Raw genomic sequence first — 17,870 nt, 5'->3', positions numbered from 1 at the left:
CAACAAATTGTGGTCACAACAATGTTATTCTAGGCAATGTCCCCCCAAAGGACATGGAGTTATATACAAACATCTACTTTCCTTTGAAGCCAAATGAAAATTCAACAGAAGAAACAAGAGAAAGATACAAGGAAAATAAAAGATCAGAAAAGATGAGACAGAGGTAGAAGCAAGGAAAAACACAAAGTGGACTTGTAGACAACAGAAATAAAAGCAGCAGACTAAGATTGAGTAAAAACATATAAAACCTTTAAAAGCACAAGCTTACAGATGAAAAAATTCCTTACTAGGCAATAGTAGTGATGGATGAATACATTTTCCAAGTGGAGAGTGAAAGAGGACAATTATCCCATAAAACACAAGGATGACAGGCCGTAAAAAACACAGGAAGCAGAGGGTCCAAATAAGATATAGAAAGTTTCAATTCACTTATAAGTATTGATAGGGTTTTCTGATAAATGGATCCAAAAGAACTCATAAGAAGGTTTCAAGATCACGAAGCAGGAAAACTTACTGAAAAGACAGTTATGTAAATTAAAAGTCTAAAAGAAGGGTGCCATGCAGCATTGATGTCTTTACAGTTTAATCTAATGAAATCAGACATGAGAAAAGATGGATTAAATTGAACATGAAGACAGGTGCACACAGAGGGGGGGGTATGGATGGGGGAGAGGGAAGAACAAACACACATAGACAGATATATATATACATATATAAACATAAATATATATAGTCTCTAGTAAAAAATACTCATTTTTCACATTTACTATTTTTTTTCCTTTTTTTGAGAATCAAGTCCTACAGATATGATCTATATGGTTGGTTTAGTCAAAAAAAGTCCTGAATCATCTGATTGCAGTACATAAGCAGGATTTTTTTAAGAAGTTCTATAATCACGGCTCGTAGTCTACTGAAATTTCAGGCTTGTAAAAAATGTGTTTTTACATAACTCTGTTTAAAGTGATGTTCCTGGTAAACAAACCATGCTGGACTCATCTGTGTGGTCAGATTGATCAGATAAAGCCTGCACCTATGAGTTTCTGCTAGAGAGTATGGGACAGTCTCTTTTGTGTGTGTGTATATATAAATATATATGGAGAGAGAGAAATTCAATCGAGAAAAAAAGTAATACACATACAAGAAAGACCAAATAGCACAAAAATCAGAGTCATTAAAGTCAGAATATGAGCAACAAATAAAAACGAAGTCTTCTTGCAGACCTTGTACCGTAGTACTCGAATGTCAAAATCCTTCCACATATCTGATAATGCTTTTAAAAACTCAGATTTCTGCATGTTATCCCTTTCCTGGCATCCAATCAGCCATCAGTTAGCAATTTTCTTTTATATAATTTTTTAATGTATCCTTTTAAAATGCACAAAGACAACATAGTAGTAGTAAATGAACGTACAAGCATATGGTCCAGGAAGCGAAGAGCACGCAACCTGGTATCATCCCGAAAGAATGGAGACCCTAGGAAACAAGAAAGAGTAGAAACATAAATTCTTTCAACAAAATTATGCAATAAAATAGAAATAGTAGACTCACACACACTAGTGAAGTGACTGTGCATGTTTGTCAAAGACACTATGTTGATCGGTTGACCATGTATTTGCCCATGTTTGACCCTTTGCACAGCAAACAAATGAATTAATGTCAGATCAATTTGTCTTGTCTAACTCATACAAGTAGTTCATTTTCTCCAATACTTTGCACTATCATTGGACTCAACAAGAAGACTGGTAGAAGGCCTCTCCTCAAAACATATAGCCAATGGTATATGCATATAAGTCTCAGAGAAGTAAATGGAAGAAGGGGGCTTCCCAAAATGCATGAAAAATTCACTTCTCCGAAGTAAAACTATAAAAGACACTCCCATCCTGAGAACCATCTTTAGGGAAAATGATTCCCAAGTCCCAATGAATCAGTTTCTCAATGGAAATTACTCCTTATTTTAAAAGCTTTCCCTTAGAAAATGAAGCCTTCATTGATAACAGCAACCAAGAAGCAATATGCTTATCACAATTAAATATGCTTCTGAAGAGCTGCATACTTTGTTTCCATGACCATAGAAATAAAAAATGTCACTGGCATATATCCTCATTTAAGCCATTTCAACAAAGAACAAAAACTAAAATTTTCAAGCCTTATGCATTTGACTAGCATAAACCATAATCAGATAGTACCTGTGAAATCCAAGGCAGTAGGCCGGGAGATGCTGTCAACAGCTAGCATCCTCTGTAGATCACTAACGATCTCTGTCGGGATGCTTGAGAAAACATCATGAGAGAGATACATCAATCGATTCATATACTGCAAGTAGGATATAATAATCAGAAAATGCCTCTCAAGACAATATACAATACTACAGGCATCAAAGTAAGAAAGGAATTATAAATGAACACGTCTGACTTAAAAATAATATCATGATTGTTCCACTACTGAGTTAGGGCAATTCCACCAATATGGTACTAATATATTAATTTGTAGGCAAACATTCAGCAAAGTTGCACATCTCTTTGTACCACAAAGTCAGTAGAGCAGTGGGTCTGCACTCCTACATGAGATCAATTTCTCAAAAGTAGGGACCAAAAGGGAGAATTCATGCTCAGTCACCATGTCAAAAAGGCATGTTACAAAGGTTACATACAACACAAGAATTAAAAAAATAATAAGAAAAGAACTATGTTGCTCTTATTTAAAGAATAAATGGCAAGAGTTATGAGTCTAACCTAGGAAGACAAGAATAAAGAAAAAGGATAATAAGGCCACAATGAGAAATGCTATTAATACACAAGCGACTACAACTATTTTATCACAACTAAGCTCGAATTAAGACATACACAGTTTTGGAATAAAATACATTTGAATAGTAGCATTTCACTTTTTATAATTGCCTCCATGTCTTTAATCTATAAAAGGAATAGTAAAGGCATGTTCTTTATGTATTAAACATGATTATCTCCCAGGCTAACCTGCGAACATTTAACATCAGCTTAATGGAAGGAACAAAAAGACAAAATGCATACACATAATTCTCACACTTCGAGTCTACTAAATAATGGACACACCCACCATTCCAGAACTATTCAATAAAAAGAAAAAGAACAAGAAAAACGGAAAATCTCCCTAGGACCAAGCTAAACACATGAACGGAAAAAGAATGAGAAAGGCAAATAACCCCCAAAAAGAAACTTTAATCTGGTCCTGTTCATAGTCTATAGACTCTATACAAATCATACAAGGACGTCCACCTTATCAAAATACAACCACTTCCTAGTCTTTTGTAATCAAGGGCATTGCTTTAACACCAAAGAGGAACACCATAGAACTAACTACTTTACATTGAGACAGCCTTTTCTAGGTTCTTTCAAAGTGTGATAAAGTATCTACACCCCTTGCAGAATGACACAATTTTTTGGATTTGAACAGAAAGAGCTATGGCAGCACAAAGACAACCGCTAACAACCCCCAAAGACCAATATAGCTTTAAGATTTTCCAAGTCTTTGTTGTCAAGGGCTTCTGTTTCACAGCCAAACAGATTCAGCTGAGAAGGAATGCATCAAGGGACCAGCATATGCAGGAAAGCATAATTTGGCTTTGATAATGATGAAATATAAAACAGAATTACGATGCTCTAGGTGCCACTGATAAAAATAAATGGCAATAATGCAAGCTCAATACAAAAAAGTTACAAAATTCAAGTGTACCATTTTAACATTGTTGTTGCAATCTAGAAGGGGCTTGCGAGCTAACAAATGATATGCAACACATCCAAGACTGAATATATCAGCAGAACATCCAGTTTGCATTTCTTTGCTGCGTACTAGTTCTGGAGCAGTGTAATTTAGAGAAGGTTGAAGGGGAAGCACAGAATCCTCAATATCATACTCCTGAAAAAAATTAAATAAGAGAAAACTACTCAACTGGATTGTCATAAGCATAAACAATCTCACACCAATATGAGTTGGCCCAGCAAGAGTGTACTGCACAAGGAATTGGCTAAGCAGAAAAGCAATTTATGTCATTCATGCTAATACTTATGTTAATGCAACGGAAAGAATTGCAGCAGAACATAACAACTACATGCATGCGTCCTAAATGAGTAGACCACAGAAAATCATTCAGTGCAAACAAGAAAAATCATTTAATATAAAAATCAACTTGATTTGTAAAACATTGTTCAAAAAGGCACAAAGGGGCACAAAAAAAAGTCCAAAAATTCAACCCTCTGTTCAATGTCAGCCATTGCAACCCCTTCCTATATTGTAACTTTTTTTGTTTTCTTCCTTCTAACTTCACAACCCTCCTAAGTCCTAAACTTTTGCTAAACTATGTTGCCTGATATATTGGTTGAATGTATTCTTCTTAGAGTTTAACCATTATAAGATATGTCACATGGGTGCGGGTGCGGGTGCGGCACTTTCAAAAACCTAGGGTGCGGGGGTGCGGCAGGGGCAAAAATGTAAATATATATATATAGAAGGGGGTTCCAAAATTGAAACTTCTAAATAAAATCATTTAAAACTTCAAAATATGGGTTTAATTTACACGTTGGACTTTAGGAGACCTTTCCTATTCTCAATGAAAGCTTTTAATTTCCAAAATAGATTTTAGGAAACCGTTTTCTATTATCAACACTTTCCAAAGCTGCCTTGTTGAGAAACTCGTTTTAGGTTTTTGGTGGATGAGAGGAAGTTTTATTACTATTAAATGAGAGAGAGAGAGAGAGAGTTTAATGAGAATTTATTCACTTGAAAATAATGTTGTTCAATGCATTTTAAATGAAATTAAAGCAGGGGTCTCTTTTATTTTCCAAAGCAGATTTTTTTAATCCAAAAAATGGACCAAAATGATCCTGGGTGTGTTGGCCGCACCCAGGGTCGGATTGACCGCACCGGGTGCCGCACCCGCATGCGCACCCGCGTCACATCGACGCGGGTGCGGCACCTGTCTTGGCGAATCCCTGTGACATAGATTATAAGGATAAAATAATCAAAGAATCCAAAGTAGATCTCATAAACTTCAAAAAGATTTAATAGTTTAACTAATTAACTTTATGAGTATGCCACACAAAACAAAGGGTTTCCTTTTCACCAAAAATGAAAATACCACGATTTTGTCACGATATTTTTGTGATATTAAAAAATTTACTGATATATATTTAAGCCCATTTTTCATTTTTTTTTTGTTTCTTTTGTATTTTAAAACTTTTCAAACTTATTTCCTTATATTTTTGCAAGAAAAATGATATAAAACCTATTATTTTCTTATCTTATTATTTATTACATTTTTTTATTTTTAAAACCCCAAGATTTTGCCGAGAAAAACCCTCAACCAGAAATTACCTTGAAGGATATAGATGACTATGATATATGTATGCATGTATGTGTGTGTATATATACATATATATATATATATATAAAGAGAGAGAGAGAGACATCTTGGGCTTAAAAGACTGACTGAAACCAAGCCCATCCTAGGTCAAGCATACATGTCCATTAGACCAAGTCAGCCACAAATCCATCCCTAACCACACCCACACTTATTTTTCATTCTTTTCAATAGAAGCCACCGAAAATGCCAAAACTAAACCAACAAGAACTTCTATCAAAAACTATCACACTTTAGCCTAGTGATGCAGCAAAAACCTATTTCAAGCAAATTATTTGCCAATATGCAAGACACAGAGGCCCTTCCACATTCAAAATATAAAACAATCAACAGAATGATGACAAAGAGAAACTTATGAGTAAATAGTCATCAGGGCACATGATTTCTACAAAACCATGCCAAGGCATGTGTTCACAATTTCCAAGAGAAAGGACTTGTGTCCTTAACAAAGGTTCACTACATTAACTACAACAATACAATAGCCTAGACATTTCTTTCTCCTTAACAGAATTATGGCACATATGCATAATCACCATCATCATAAATAAACAAAACAGCAAAGAGGGAAGTAACATAAACTACTCACCGCATAATGAAAAGATTGTACGATAGTTGAATCACCTGAATTCTGATCTGCAGGAATGGTAAAGCCAAATCCACCGAGCTTCCAAGCTCCACTGGAAGTGATAAAGACAGCCTAATATGACAAGAGCCCATCAAATGTAAGCAGCATCTATTGATGATCAAAGTATCATGAAGAACAGTGAGAATAATTAATCACCTAAAACAAGATCAAGTAACAATGCTTTATCCAACAAGTAAAAAAAGTAAAAGTGTAAACATGAGAGCAAAATGAAAGTATCACACTAATTTTCATAAACTAAATATATGAGGATGATACAGGAAGAGACAGATTGGAAAATACGAGTATAGGTAATATAACAAAGTCCTAAAAGAGAATCGCATTTGCAGATTAAAATCTCACTGACCAAAAGAAGTTGCTAGAAACTAGAAGGCTGGCCTACCAGATGTCCAAACCAGTCAATTTATAATGAACAAAGAAAAAGGAGCGAGAGTGACAGAGGGTTACAAGTATATAAGTAAACAAGCACCAAAATCAATTGGAGCCTCCTACCAAAATCACATATTGCTAGCACAATAAAAGCAAACAGAAGGAATATTAACCACAAAAATTGAGTGGCAAGTCTGTAATGAAAAGAGGCGGAAGCACCAATGGAGTAAAAAGCACTTTTTAAGAGTGACCTCAAGAGCCAAGAACACAAACACTAAAAGTGCACACACAAAACTCTCAAAAGTAGAAAATGACTTAAAGTCATAAGTTGGATTTATTGAAGAAAGGAAGAGAAGGGTGAAAACCCATTGCTTACAAGAGGAGAATACCTCCTCTATTTATAGAGGAGGGAATCTAAAGGAAGGGACCACAAGGGGCTCCCATGTAGTCGTTGGGAGCCCCAACGGTCATAAATCTGACCGTTGGGGCCCCAACGACTACATGTGTGGGGCCCTTGTGGTCTTACAAAAAGGAGAAAATAAAAAACAAAAAAGAAAAAAGAAAAAAAGTAAAAAAGAAAAGGTTACATTGTGGTTTTACAAAAATACCCCTATCAAGTATTCCAAGAAAGGGAAAACTGTATATATATATATATATATATATATATATATATATATATATATATATATATATATATATATATATACTTATATATATATATACCTTATATATATATATAAGTATATGTATATATATATACATATTTTAACACGCCCCCTCAAACTTTACGGGGAGAAGACCGAAAGTTTGCTAAGAAGAAACATAAATCGTGGAGTTGGGAGCGCCTTGGTGAAGAAGTCAGCTAGTTGATATTCTGAAGTAACATATGGTAATGAGATAGTCCCTCTGAGATATTCGTCTCGAACATAATGGCAATCCATTTCGATATGCTTGGTCCGTTCATGAAAAATGTGATTGCTGGCAATGTATACCACACTTTTGTTATCACAACAGAGCTTGGTGGGAGTGGAAATGGGGACGCCCATGTCACCAAGGAGACTCCTGAGCCACACGATTTCCATAATTGTCATTGCCATGGCCCAATACTCAGCTTCAGTGGATGACAGTGAAACCTTCTGCTGCTTCTTGCATCTCCACGAAATGAGAGATTCACCTAAAAAAATACAAAGACCTGTTATTGAGATACGATCATTGGGATTTTCTCTCCAGTCAGCATCAGTAAAAGCAGTTAAGTCAAGAGATGAGGAAGAGGATAAGAAGAGTCCCTTGGATATAGTATTTTTGATGTATCGCACAATTCTCATTACGGCCGCCATATGAACCGAAGTAGGTGCATGCTGAAACTGGCTTGCTGCATGAACCGCATGAGCTATATCTAGACGTGTGATGGATAGATAGGTGAGGGATCCGATTAATTGACGATAGGGGGTTGGATCCTCAAGAAGAACACCATCTTCAAGTCTCAGTTTCGCATTGATAACTTCGGGAGTCTCAACTTTCTTTTCATCAGATATTCCTGATTTGGTACAAATTTCTGCAGCTAATTTCATTTGAGATAGGATGTATCCTCGCGCGGAATAAGCCACTTCAATTCCTAAAAATATCTCAAATATCCAAGATCAGACAAATCAAAAGTTTCTTTTAACATAGACTTTACATCATTTACTCCCTTTTTGTCATTCTCAGTGATGATCATATTATCAACATACAGCAAAAGCATTATAATGGAGTCACCTGTCCTTTTAACAAAAAAAGCAGTGTCAGTATAGCAAAAAGAAAATCCTAAATTGATTAATACATTACTAAACCTATCATACCAAGCTTTAGGAGCTTGCTTAAGTCCATATAAAGCCTTTTTTAATTTCAAAATTTTTCCATTTAAATTCATACCTGGAGGCGGTTCCATATAAACTTCTTCATTTAAATTACCATTCAAAAATGCATTTTTGACATCAAGTTGAAAGATTGGCCATTTTTTAACAGAGGCTATAGCAATAAGAGCTCGAACACTAGTCATTAGAGCAACTGGGGCAAAAGTTTCATCATAATCTACCCCATACTCTTGGGCATATCCTTTGGCTATCAACCTAGCCTTATATCTTTCCAATGAACCATCACTCTTAGTTTTTACTTTAAAACCCATCTACATCCAATGGGTTTCTTGCCATTGGGAGGATCAACGATTTCCCAAGTTTGCGCCCTTTTAAGAGCATTAAGTTCTAGTTCCATAGCTTCATTCCAATGAGCATATTGTTTAGCATCATTGTAATGAGATGGTTCATGAAAGGAGTGAAGAGCAAGTAGGCATGCTCGAAAGTTAGGCGAAAAAGAATCATAAGAAACAAATCTATTGGGTATTTTGGAAATACGATTTGATTTTCTTTGAGAGGTCTCTTCGATTGACTCACTTTGAGAGAATTTTTCAAGGGCACAAGGAGGATTTCTTTCATTCCTTCTAGAGTAGACTTGTATTTGTCTTGAAACATTTTCTTCTAAGTTTTGATCATCATTTGGATGTTCAAAATGATCTTCACTAAGAGGTTCACTAGGATCAATATGATCATCTATGATGTGTTCTTGAGGCAATAAGTCAAATAAAAAGGAATAATCAATATTTTCATTTGGTTGGTGTGAAAAAACATTTTCTTCTTCTAGGAATGTGACATCTTTTGATATATAAAGTTTGTTTTTGAGTATGTCAAAACATCGATAACCTTTTTGTTTTTCGCCATATCCCAAGAAAATACATTCAATAGCCCTAGGAGAAAGTTTATCATTTTTGTGAGTTAGAACAAAGCATTTACATCCAAAAATCCTTAGTCTTTTATAATCAGGAGACATATTGTAAAGTTTTTCAAATGGAGAAAGATTTTTCAAAGAGGATGAAGGGGTTCTATTGATAAGATATGTTGAGGTTAGAATTGTAAAGTTTTTCAAATGGTAAAAAGATTTTGGGATATTTTTTGAAATTAATAACTTGTAGTTTCTATTATGTGTCTATGCTTTCTTTCCGCAAGACCATTTTGTTGCGGAGTGTTGGGACAAGAACGTTGATGACATTTCATTTTCTTTTAAATAGCTTTGAAAATCATTGGACATATATTCACCTCCCGAATCGGACCTAAGAATAGATAGATTTCCCAAAAATTGATTTTTAACCATTGCATGGAATTCTTTAAAGAAGGAGAAAACTTCGGATTTGCGACTTAGGAAGTAAATCCATGTGAATCGAGTGAAGTCATCAATAAAGACCACATAATACGAAAATCCTCCTTTAGACAAAATAGGGGAAGGTCCCCATACATCGGAATGAACAAGTTCAAATGGCCGAGTGGTAAAGTAACTTCTTTGAGGAAATGAAGTAGCTTTAGATTTCCCAAAAATGCAATCTTTACAAGTCATGTGATTGTCTTTACAAGTATTGTTCAAAAACGGAAAAAGAGACATTTTTACAAAATTCGGATGACCAAGCCTCTCATGCCAAATTTCAATACTTTTGTCTTTTACAAGATTGCAAGATGACTTAGATGGAAGAGTCAAAAAGTCCATAAAATAGAGATCACCCCTTCTATGGCCTTGCCCAATCAGCTTCCCTGACTGGAGATCCTGCACGGTGCAATCTTTAGGTGAGAAAGAGACTTGACATCCATGATCGGTGATTTGAGAAACGGAAAAAAGATTTAAATTAATTTTTGGAACGATTCTTACTTTAGGAACGAAAAAATTTTGAGAATTTTTAAAATCAAGTGTTCCAATACTTTCAATTTTCAATGATGTTTCATCGGTCGTTGAAACATAAGAGGATATGGGTTCGGAAAAAACATTTGAAAGAGAGTTTTTATGAGATGTCATATGAAAAGAAGCACCGGAGTCTAGTATCCACATACCTGGAGGTGATGAAGAATAGGCGATGGCGGCTCCGGATGTTGAGGAAGAAGTCTTGAGAAGATGTTGGAGAACTTCAGATATATGATTAAGAGTCTCTTTGATATCTCCTTCTTTGGCACTTTCTTCTTCTTTCTTTGGAGAATTTTTTCCAACCGCGGCTACTTTTCCTTTAAGTTTGGGACAAACCGGTCTAATGTGTCCCGGTTCATTACAATAATGGCATATTATTCCTTTTCTAGGCCCATTACTATTTTTGTTAAAGTGAGGAGGTCTATAGGCTTTCACATTTGATCCGGGTCTAGTAACGGCCAAAACTTCATCATTCTTAATGCTTAAGCCAAGTCGAGTTTCCTCTTGGCATATTTCGGCAAGGGCATCTTTAATAGATAAGGCTTTGCTTCTATGGAGAAGAGATGCCCTAACTTGTTCAAATTTCGGGCGAAGACCATGAAGAAATTGAAAGAACTGCTCTTTTTCAATTTGTTCCCTTCTTAACTCAATATCTTCCGGAGCCACCCATTTAGGCTCAAGAAGAGCAAGTTCATCCCAAAGAGGGGTTAGAGAGTTAAAATAGTCTCGGACACTCATATCCATTTGTTTGGTGGAACGGATTTTTTCTTGACAAAAAACTGTCGAGCAAGATCCTTTGGGTATACATACCCTTAAGGAAAAACCATGCCTCATTAGCCCTTCTAAATTTGGCAATATTAGCACAATTTTTAAGGTCAACATTGTTGATAAACCATGCCAAAATTTTGGCATGGTTACTTTCCCAATCCTCAATTTTGGATTGATGGTCATTGATAGCTTTGATGCGTTCATCGCCATCTAAAGCTTTTTCAACCTCATTTTCGATTTTAGTGAGAACAAGAGAGGGTTCGGGAGTAGTTCCCATAACAAAACCCCAAAGTTTCTTACCTCTTAGATGATTTTTCATGCGGAGGCCCACATGAGATAGTTGGACCCATTTAGCTTAAAAGAAAGCTCCACTTTAGAATCACGTTCCATCGGCACCAAATATTCTTCCTTCTTAAAATTTGAGAGGCACACGTCCCAAGATAATAAAGAGAAGCCAAATCACCAACCAAGCTCTGATACCATGTAATGAAAAGAGGCGGAAGCACCAATGGAGTAAAAAGCACTTTTTAAGAGTGACCTCAAGAGCCAAGAACACAAACACTAAAAGTGCACACACAAAACTCTCAAAAGTAGAAAATGACCATCAATCCAACGTGATTCTAAAGTGGAGCTGACTTTGTCAAAAGTTGGATTTATTGAAGAAAGGAAGAGAAGGGTGAAAACCCATTGCTTACAAGAGGAGAATACCTCCTCTATTTATAGAGGAGGGAATCTAAAGGAAGGGACCACAAGGGGCTCCCATGTAGTCGTTGGGAGCCCCAACGGTCATAAATCTGACCGTTGGGGCCCCAACGACTACATGTGTGGGGCCCTTGTGGTCTTACAAAAAGGAGAAAATAAAAAACAAAAAAGGAAAAAGAAAAAGAAGAAAAAAGAAAAAAAGTAAAAAAGAAAAGATTACATTGTGGTTTTACAAAAATACCCCTATCGGGTATTCCAAGAAAGGGAAAACTGTATATATATACATATATGTATATATATATATATATACTTATATATATATACGAATGTATATATATATAAGTATATGTATATATATATATACATATTTTAACAAAGTCAGGATCCAATTACCAAACCCATAAAATCACCACCGCACATTTTGAGAGAACAGACATGCACAAGCAACTCATTATTTAATACAACCTTTTTGATATTTGGCATCTTCCCCCCATCATTTATGTCATGAATGCAAACAATCTTCTGAATCCTAATTTCATGTCTAAGATTTATGTTTTTTAATAACATGCTTTTGTCATATTTCAATAAAATATATAGCTGGTATATTCTACCATTTGACGCTGGCACATGTGAGAAGATACATAGTTATATCAATGTTAACAGGAAGGTTAACAGCTCAGAACTTAAACCATGAAACTCAAAGGTTAATGTTTCTAACGATTTTCCCACAGAGAAAAACCAAGAAAATAATTTTCTAATTTAGCAAAAGAGACAGAAGCTTTAACCAAATCAGGAACATTTCAGCGCACATCTAACAGGGCCAGAAACAGAATTCCTCATCACATGACCAATGTCATCTTGAGCATTCTTCTCTTCTAATAAGCTTACTCCAAACATGTTGCTTTCCTAGTGTAAATTCCAATTTCCAAGTTAAGCACAACCACCATATCCATACGTATTTCCACTTCATGACTTCCCCACTAGTCCATTTTGAAATCCAGCAGTCGTAATACCTTGTTCCAAATAAATTGAATCTATTTGATATTACCTTACTTGTAGTGGGGAAAATTACCAATGCCCTCTGAACATTTCATAGAATAACACAAGGTAGAGCACACAGAATGACCTCAATCCCCAATTATCAGCTTCTGGTATGCGTTTATAAACTTTAAAAGGCTTTTACACCAGCCTTTCCATAATTTGCATTCTTCCATTTGTAAAGAGGTTTTAGGTTTAATAATATTTTAGAGAAATGCAGAGAGAAAAAGTAAAGAACTCTTTCAAAGACTAAATAATAAAGAAAAGAAAATAGAGCATTCGATGCCCTAGCAAAAATGTCAAAGAATAGAGGCCAAAGTTTATTAGTGAAAAGAACTTTGATAGCAAAAAATTACCTACAACCTATTGAAGCAACAGCCAAATTATTGAACTTTCAAGTTGCAATAGATGCCAAACTAAGACGCAATCAAACAAATCAATTTTTGTATATCATCTATAGTGAAAGCATATACACACGCATGCGTGCATGCACATGCACACATGCTCACAGTTGGAAGGGCATACATTTAAATCAAACTAGAAGATATAAGCAAGTAACAATCAACCTCCTTTAAGTGTACATTATACAAAAACTTTAACTATGCAAAAAAGAACCGAATAATCCAGTTGACATGAAATCAACAGCAAGGAGCAAAAACAACCTCAGGTGATATGGCCCGATGAATAAGTCGGGCATTTGTATGGAGAAAGTCTAGGGACTCTGCAACTTGAAGTAGACCATGCTTGATCTCCAAATGTCCCATTTCCTACACAAAAGTCAAGGTCTTCAGCACAGAAAGAACTACAAAACTCTGCAAAAGAACCATTCATGATGAAGAAATATACTTTCTCTCTATTTAATGTCATGAAAGACAACATTATTATCAGTAGACAACCTGTTCATGATGAAGAAATATACTTACCCTTTAATGTCATGAATGACAACATGAATATCAATAGACAACCTGCATATTAACTCCGCCATTGACATTAGCATCACAAACCTCCTAATTATGCAAATTAGGCTAGTATTTGCTAATCACTCTTGCATAATTAATAATTAAAAAGCTCCTGATGCCGCTTGCACAAACGGCCCCTGCTAGTATACAATTTCATTTTTAACATAATAAATGCCTTCTAAAGAATGATACTTTTCCATGTAATTCTTTCAAAAAAAAATCCATGTAATCTATATAACTGTAGTAAAAAAAACAATTTGGTTGTTTGGCTAGACTTCCTGAACTCAATGAAATTGTTTCTTTCTTGCTTGGTTGACACTAGAAAAAATATCATCTTAATTATGCCTTTAATTTATTGCTATGGGTATGCATTTTACAGGAAAACAGGGAAATGTAGAACACAGTCGTCATGGAAGAACTGTTAATGGTGGAGATAACTGTGAGATTGACATAAATAGTACGTATAGTGGTGGTTCTGGTGAATAATGATGATGGTAGAGGTAGCTGTGGTGGGGGATAAAAAGGTAGCTTTAGGTTGATGAAGACAGAAGAAACAGTATTGGAGTGCTGAGGAGTAGAGTTCCGTAGCAGGCATGGTGATTCTTGCTATGAAATGATGGTGGACATGGCTAGTAGGATATAATAGTGGCAACAGCAATTGCAATGGATCAGGTTATCTTGATGGTGTTGGTGGCAGATCTAATGATAATGGTAATGGTCATTAGCAATGTCAACTACACGGGTCTGGGCCAGATACCAACCAGCCCAAAGCTATTTAGTCGAATGTGGCAAAACTTTAAGATCTGTTTCGATAAATGTGTTGAATTCAATGTGGCATAATAAAATCAGATTGGATTCAGATATATATTTGGTTTTATTTGGGATCAGATTGGATTCTTATACTATGTTAAAAAGTGATGTTATTGAGGTTCAAGCCTGGAACATAGGCATCAGAAACAACTTTCAAAATGTGTAATAGCCAGACCACAAGTCAAGAGTAACCAACACCTGAAAGATTAAAAGAAAAATAGGCGGTAGTTTGACCGAAAGAGTGATGGCATAAGCCCTGTACTAGTTCAGTGTGTAGACCTCAAGAAATATTATTTTTGTATAAATTTGAAATTTACTAAATTTATATTGGATTCCATAAAATATTCTGTAAAACAAGAAAGAAATAGAAGAGAGAAATTTGCATTTAAATGCATAACTATTTTCTGTTAAAGGGATCATAGGTTGTCAGGTGGTGATAATAGAAATATAAAATGTAGACACATTCATAATATATAACTAAAAATGTCACTGCATACTCTGAGTCCAATTGTTTACTTAAAGTTTGAAATTTGCGCATTGCACGATCAGATTCAGCACATAATTTAGTCTAAATGTAAGGGAGCAACATGATATTATCTTGTAATGTTTACAATTTAGGAACCCAGCAAAAAAAAAAACAAAGTTATAGTCATGATCCCAAAATAGGGTTAGTAGATTTATCATCTATTTGGGTGAAAATATCACAATATTATGACTGTTTTCCCTTGAAGGCCACCGTGACAAGAATATAATAGACCACTATTGAGTCTGATCAAAAGCATCTAGGAAGGAATGGTGACTTTCAGCAATTATTTTTCAATGGAGGAAATTTCATGTTCTAAACATCCAAAATCCACAAATCAAAGGGAGAGAGAGTTTCCAAGGTTAAAATCGACAATCAAACTAGGACCAGAGTTACCAGTCGAGGAAGCGGGAGCGGGAAGAGATACGGGAAGCGGGAGCGGGAAGCGAGGCACTTTCAAAAATTTAGGAAGCGGGGAAGCGTGGGACCACTTAGAAGAAAATTCCGAACCGTCTCGGAAGCGAACCGGAAGCGACCTAGGAAGCGAACCGGAAGCGAGGGGAAGCGAAAAAAATGAAAAAAATGGGGAAGCGAGGGGGAAGCGTGGGGGAAGCGCGCTTCCCATTTATGGGAAGCGCGTTTCCCATAAAAGGGGGATGCGCTTCCCATAAAAGGGAAGCGCGCTTCCCCTCACGCTTCGGAAGCGCGACGTTTCGCGCTTCCGAAGCGCGCTTCCCCTTTTGCCTAGGCGCTTCCGGTAACTCTGACTAGGACAGTAATACGGACTCTAGCTATGGCACCTGTTCTGACGTTGTCAAAAGAAGACAAACCAAGGTTACCACCCGCAAATGAAAGTTGTTTGAATTTTTCCCGTGAATATCTTGGAACTTGAACCTCACAAGGGTTGCTCGTAACTGTTAAAGGCTTAGTAAAAGTAATAAAATTCTCATGTAATTGTACGTAACTCATGGAAGAAGACGGAACAAAGCAAACCAATATAATGAATGTTTGCAATTCACTATTAAATGGAAAGTGGATGAGGGTTGAGATTAACTGTGAGGATGAACTAGCTCAGTAGGGAAAGTTTGATGAAAATCAGGAGAGAAAGGAAGAAAAGTTGTCCTGGCTCCATACTGCAGTAAGAACTTGAAATTGTTCCACAGGGACCACAAATTTGGGATAGGAGATCAGAGAACAGATTGGAGAACATGATGACAAAAAGTTGGGGACAATCAGTAGACCAAAGATTTAACCTCATTCCAAACTGCACCAATGAAGGTTGGCAAGACTGCTGGAAAGTTTATCAAGCATTCTATTGGTAAAAAGAGCGAAATGGTGTCATGAACAGTGTTCTCAAGGTTTAAGTTTCAGCATTCAGCTGATGAGTTCTGCCGCCTTTGGCAAAGGAATGGGCCACATAAGGACACGGTCAGAGATTCCAGTTGCACACAGGGGATCAGCATGCTTATTATGATGAACTAACAGGGGGGCTAGAAACAACCTTAGGAAGCATTCCACTGTCAGAAGTCGGATAGTCATCAGAATGACATCGTTGATCGTTCCTTAGTAAACTACTAGCAGACCCTGGCATCGCCACACTTGAGATTTCTTATGATCGACTATGGCCACCCATTTCAACAAAATTGAGGATAAAAGGTACAATTTGATACAATTCATATCTAAACATGCCAGGAATTAAAAAAAACACCCCACCACTCAAAACCAATCACCTTCATCTCATGAACTAGGACCCCCTAACTAAAAACCATTAAATTCCTCATCTCGTGAACTAGGATCCCTTGAACTAAGAACCATTCAATTCCTCATCTCATGAACTAGGATCCCTTGTACTAAAAACCATTCAACTCCTCATCTCATGAACTAGGATCCCTTGTAACCATTCAATTGGACAAATTCAATAACTAATTCTTGCACATTTGATGAAACCCAATTATTGTTCAACTGAACAGATTTGAGAACTAAACACACTAGAAATAAATCGAAAATCACACCAATAAACACAAAGAGGAACTTGTCTCTCCGAATCGATATCAGACAAAAAATTCACCAAGAATTCACAACTAGGAACCTGGAACTCTAAAAGAAAAATTGGGTAAAAGACACAAACTAGAAATTCGGCACGAATCCGTCGTCTGCTTACCATTCCCTTGAGCTCGGCGGGCACCTTGGCGATGTTATCGAAATTCCCAAGCACGTTCGCGACGGACGCAAAGAGCGGCTCGGTGACCATCGCCATGGACGTCTTGCTCTCATCGAGAGCTTGGACGACGTGGACGACGCCAGGGTGACGGAGCCGGACGAGGCGGACGGCATCGGCCCGGATGACGTCGAGGAAGGCGTCCTCGACGGCCTTGGAGAGGCCGGCGCGGGTGCGGGCGTCGGAGAGGGTCTTCTTGTCGAGGATCCAGACGCAGACGAGCGGGTACTGAGCCTGCGAGGGCTTGACCTTGGGCCTGGCGGAGAAGAGCTTCCAGGCGAGGCCGGGGCCGCCGGAGCCGACCTGGTCGAGGAGGTCGTAGTCCTGGAGGGCCCTCGGGCCGGTGACCTCCTGCACCGTCGTCTGCACCGTCTTCTCGATCACCGCCGCCGTCTTCGCGAGTGCCTGCGTTAGGGTTTTCATGTTCAGCGCCATCTCGGAATCGGAATTCCCAGGAAAATCAGGTCGTCGGAATCCCAATTCGTAGGGTTTTCTCTCTCTATACCTCTCTTCTGTATCAGAGGAGGAGGGAGAGGGAAGAAGACGACGCAGACTTGGTCTCCCCCTCAGATCTGTCTCTCTCTTTCTCTCTCTCTCTCTCTCTCTCTTGGTAGTTGAGTTGTCTTTGTTGTATTGGACTATTGCAATGTATTTCTCCAATGATACGGGGGACCAAGAAGAGACCT

General features: G+C 37.1%; 1 protein-coding gene across 2 annotated transcripts in view; it reads right to left on the bottom strand.

The window, feature by feature from the left end:
- LOC149819830 (SCY1-like protein 2 A) overlaps nt 1–17,844 on the bottom strand; it is a 61,733-nt gene extending 43,889 nt beyond the window's left edge. For both annotated transcript variants that reach the window (XM_089983637.1, XM_089983638.1), the window contains exons 1-7: nt 17,128–17,844; nt 13,337–13,441; nt 5,982–6,092; nt 3,712–3,894; nt 2,187–2,313; nt 1,412–1,473; nt 1,221–1,307 (exon numbers count right to left, since the gene is read on the bottom strand). In XM_089983637.1, coding sequence (XP_089839763.1) covers nt 1,221–1,307; nt 1,412–1,473; nt 2,187–2,313; nt 3,712–3,894; nt 5,982–6,092; nt 13,337–13,441; nt 17,128–17,619 — 1,167 coding nt within the window. In that variant the 5' untranslated portion in view covers nt 17,620–17,844. The remainder of the gene's footprint in view (nt 1–1,220; nt 1,308–1,411; nt 1,474–2,186; nt 2,314–3,711; nt 3,895–5,981; nt 6,093–13,336; nt 13,442–17,127) is intronic.
- Nucleotides 17,845–17,870: the final 26 nt, after the last annotated feature.

Source organism: Nuphar pumila, chromosome 12 (assembly GCF_984573655.1).
Source record: "Nuphar pumila chromosome 12, dmNupPumi1.hap1.1, whole genome shotgun sequence".
In the NCBI taxonomy this organism is placed as follows: Eukaryota; Viridiplantae; Streptophyta; class Magnoliopsida; order Nymphaeales; family Nymphaeaceae; genus Nuphar; species Nuphar pumila.
Note: the sequence above shows the minus strand (reverse complement) of the source record. Positions and strands in the feature narration are given on the sequence as shown.